Below are 2,862 nucleotides of genomic sequence, written 5' to 3' on the forward strand. Positions count from 1 at the left end.
AATTATAAATAATTTTGTGTTACTAATAATTATTAATATATTTTTTAAAATAATTACATAACGATATAATCTTTTATGTTAATAATGAGAGTTTTGTGTAAAAATATAAATTCCAAAAAATTATAAAGGTGTGAGTTCCTTATTTTAGTACGTACCAATGCATATACAAAATTAATAAATATATGTATTTCAATTAAAGGAATAGAATAAAAAATGTTTAAAAATAAAAAAGAAGGAATTCTTCTAAATTTTTAATATGTAAGGTATTAATAATTTTTATTTTTAAGAAATATTACCTTTTAAATGTAATTTTATTAAATAAATTGTTAATAATATATATTTCTTTTTAAATATTTAATTATATTTTTATTCATGGACCATTATTACATAATTTAATAGGTTAATATGAAATATAGTGTTAAATTAATTTTGTTTCATAAGAAATCATTATATGTGAAAATAAGCATGAATATAACGTTATTTTTTACAAATATGATTAGTTTAAACATTTTAATATACTATTAAATGCTGAAATATAGTTTATTCATTTTAATTTTTTTTCTATGAATATTGTAAAATAACAAATTTATATATTTATTAGATATTTAAAATATTATAGAATATACCCCGATGTTGTTGTCAATTACTATTCTAACTTAATGAATTAGTTCAGTGGATTCTTCTAAAAATATATTTTCTATATATTTTAACATTCTTGTGATGCAATACATTTTATTGATTTTAATTAATATTACAGAAAAACAATTTATCAATTATTGATTTTATTATAATTATAAATATTAATTATGGATAATAGAGTATAGTTTTTATACTAGGTTCTAAGAGGTATTAACATTACTGTTAAACATCATAAAGAATAAATATTATATTCATGTAAATTAGAACATATACGTTTTTTATTACATTTATCGTAAAGGTAACTACATTTATTTATAAAATCAATTATATATATTATTTTAATTCAATATAAAAAAAATTGTTTTTATAAAATTACATATTTATATTGCCTATGTGAAGTATATCATAACATTGTTCATTTAAGTATATTTATATAATAAACTATGTAATAAAATTTCATTATATATCTCTATATATTTTTTGTTCTTCTCAAATGCCTTATATATATTGTTCATTTATAATTCACTTAATTATTTTTATATTTCAAGGGTTATAAAAACCTGATTCAATAGTAAAAATTGTATTTGCTAAATGTGAGCAAAATAAAAATTTAGTGTGTGTTATTACATTAAGAATCTAATTATTAAAGTATTATAAAATGAAAGGAAAGATAATGACTTCTTTTTTTAATTTTTCTGTGTTTATAATTTTCATATGGATAAATAAACCGCACAATAATTTGGTACACTATAAATTTCTAAGAATTTCTATAATTTTTTTCATTATATTTTATTTCCATTTTTATAATTTGGATGATACTATTTAGTATTTTATTGTTAATTCTGTCAAATTATATTGCTGTTCTTTCTTTTAGTACAACTTTGGTAAAACTGGAAAAACGTTATACAATGTTGAAAGGATATCAGATATAAGATATAATAGATCACTGGCAAAACACGTACCTAATAAGGAATTTGATCGATCCAGAATAAGAGATAAATTATTAGAAAAGAATTCGTATAACAATGTGAAATGTGCTGCAGAAGATTTGTCAAAATATTCACAGGTCAAGAAAAAGGAATTAAACGATTTAGACTTATATAGGAAACATTATAGTAACAGGTATTCTAAAAAGAAGGTTTTAAGAAAATTTGATTATAAGTGTGAAAAGAAAATATTTGATAAACTTGATCATATACAAATGCTTGCGGAGAGATTAAAGAATGATAACAAGTCATTTAACAGAAAAGTCAGCAAAATATTTGGTAGTCGTCTTATTTTATTTGTATTAGTGCCAGTTCTTGGATTAATAATACCTTTATTATTTAATAAATATAGTCCTATATCACAACACATGTGCATGGATGGTTGCATTTCGCATGGTAGTGGTACCAGTACTAGTCATCATGGTAATCATGTTACAAATGTTCCCATAAATAAGAATACATTGGGAGTAATTACACAGGTGAGTGATATTTTTTGGTACATATCATCTGTTGTTGTTCTTTTGGTGCTTATATATATATTTGTAAAATTTATGAAGTACAAAAAATTAAAAGGAGGTAGATATAAATGAGTTTAAAGGAATATTATCATTTTATTAAGAGTCTCCTTTAAACATATATATATTTGCATATGGTTAAAAATGTTATTTAGAAAATATATTATTGTAGCCATTATATTTTCATGTACAATTAACCGAATAAATAAAATATACATAAAACATTAAATTATGTTATATTCACATTTACGTATTCTTAGAATTTTTACATTTTACCTAGATTTACTTGTTACCACTTTTTAGCAATGACTTTTTTTTAACTAAATAATAGTAATATGCATATTTTATGTAATTCATGTATTTTTGTAAATTGTTATGGTCTTACTATTTATTTTTTAATATATGTTTTTATATAGTAAAAATAAAGAAATCTAATTAGTATAATTTGTACTTAATTTATGAGGGAATATTGTACATATAATATACGTATAAATAAAAAGAACATTCATTGAATTGATGAGCCAGTATTTGTTAGATAACGAGATTTTAGTTTTTATTCATTGTTCAATCTTAAAGAAATATCTGTGTATGTGTTTTAAAGGTGCTTGTTTTACAATGAATTGAATTTTTGAGATGTATATATTTGGGGTTCTGGGTTTAGGTTTTAAGGTTCTCTTATTTGATGAGCACTATAGCTAAAATATTATTGATCTTCATGAAGC

General features: G+C 20.6%; 1 protein-coding gene across 1 annotated transcript, besides 1 other annotated feature; it reads left to right on the forward strand.

Moving 5' to 3' along the window:
• Nucleotides 1-1,297: 1,297 nt before the first annotated feature.
• Nucleotides 1,298-2,215, forward strand: PVX_108760 (variable surface protein Vir35, putative; the record flags this gene model as incomplete). The annotated part of the gene is made up of 2 exons (XM_001612550.1): nt 1,298-1,381; nt 1,514-2,215. 2 exons carry the CDS (start codon nt 1,298-1,300, stop codon nt 2,213-2,215), a joined length of 786 nt encoding a protein of 261 aa, XP_001612600.1.
• Nucleotides 1,324-1,382: a microsatellite.
• Nucleotides 2,216-2,862: the final 647 nt, after the last annotated feature.

This window comes from Plasmodium vivax, genomic scaffold (genome assembly GCF_000002415.2).
Source record: "Plasmodium vivax scf_7152 genomic scaffold, whole genome shotgun sequence".
Classification (NCBI taxonomy): Eukaryota; Apicomplexa; class Aconoidasida; order Haemosporida; family Plasmodiidae; genus Plasmodium; species Plasmodium vivax.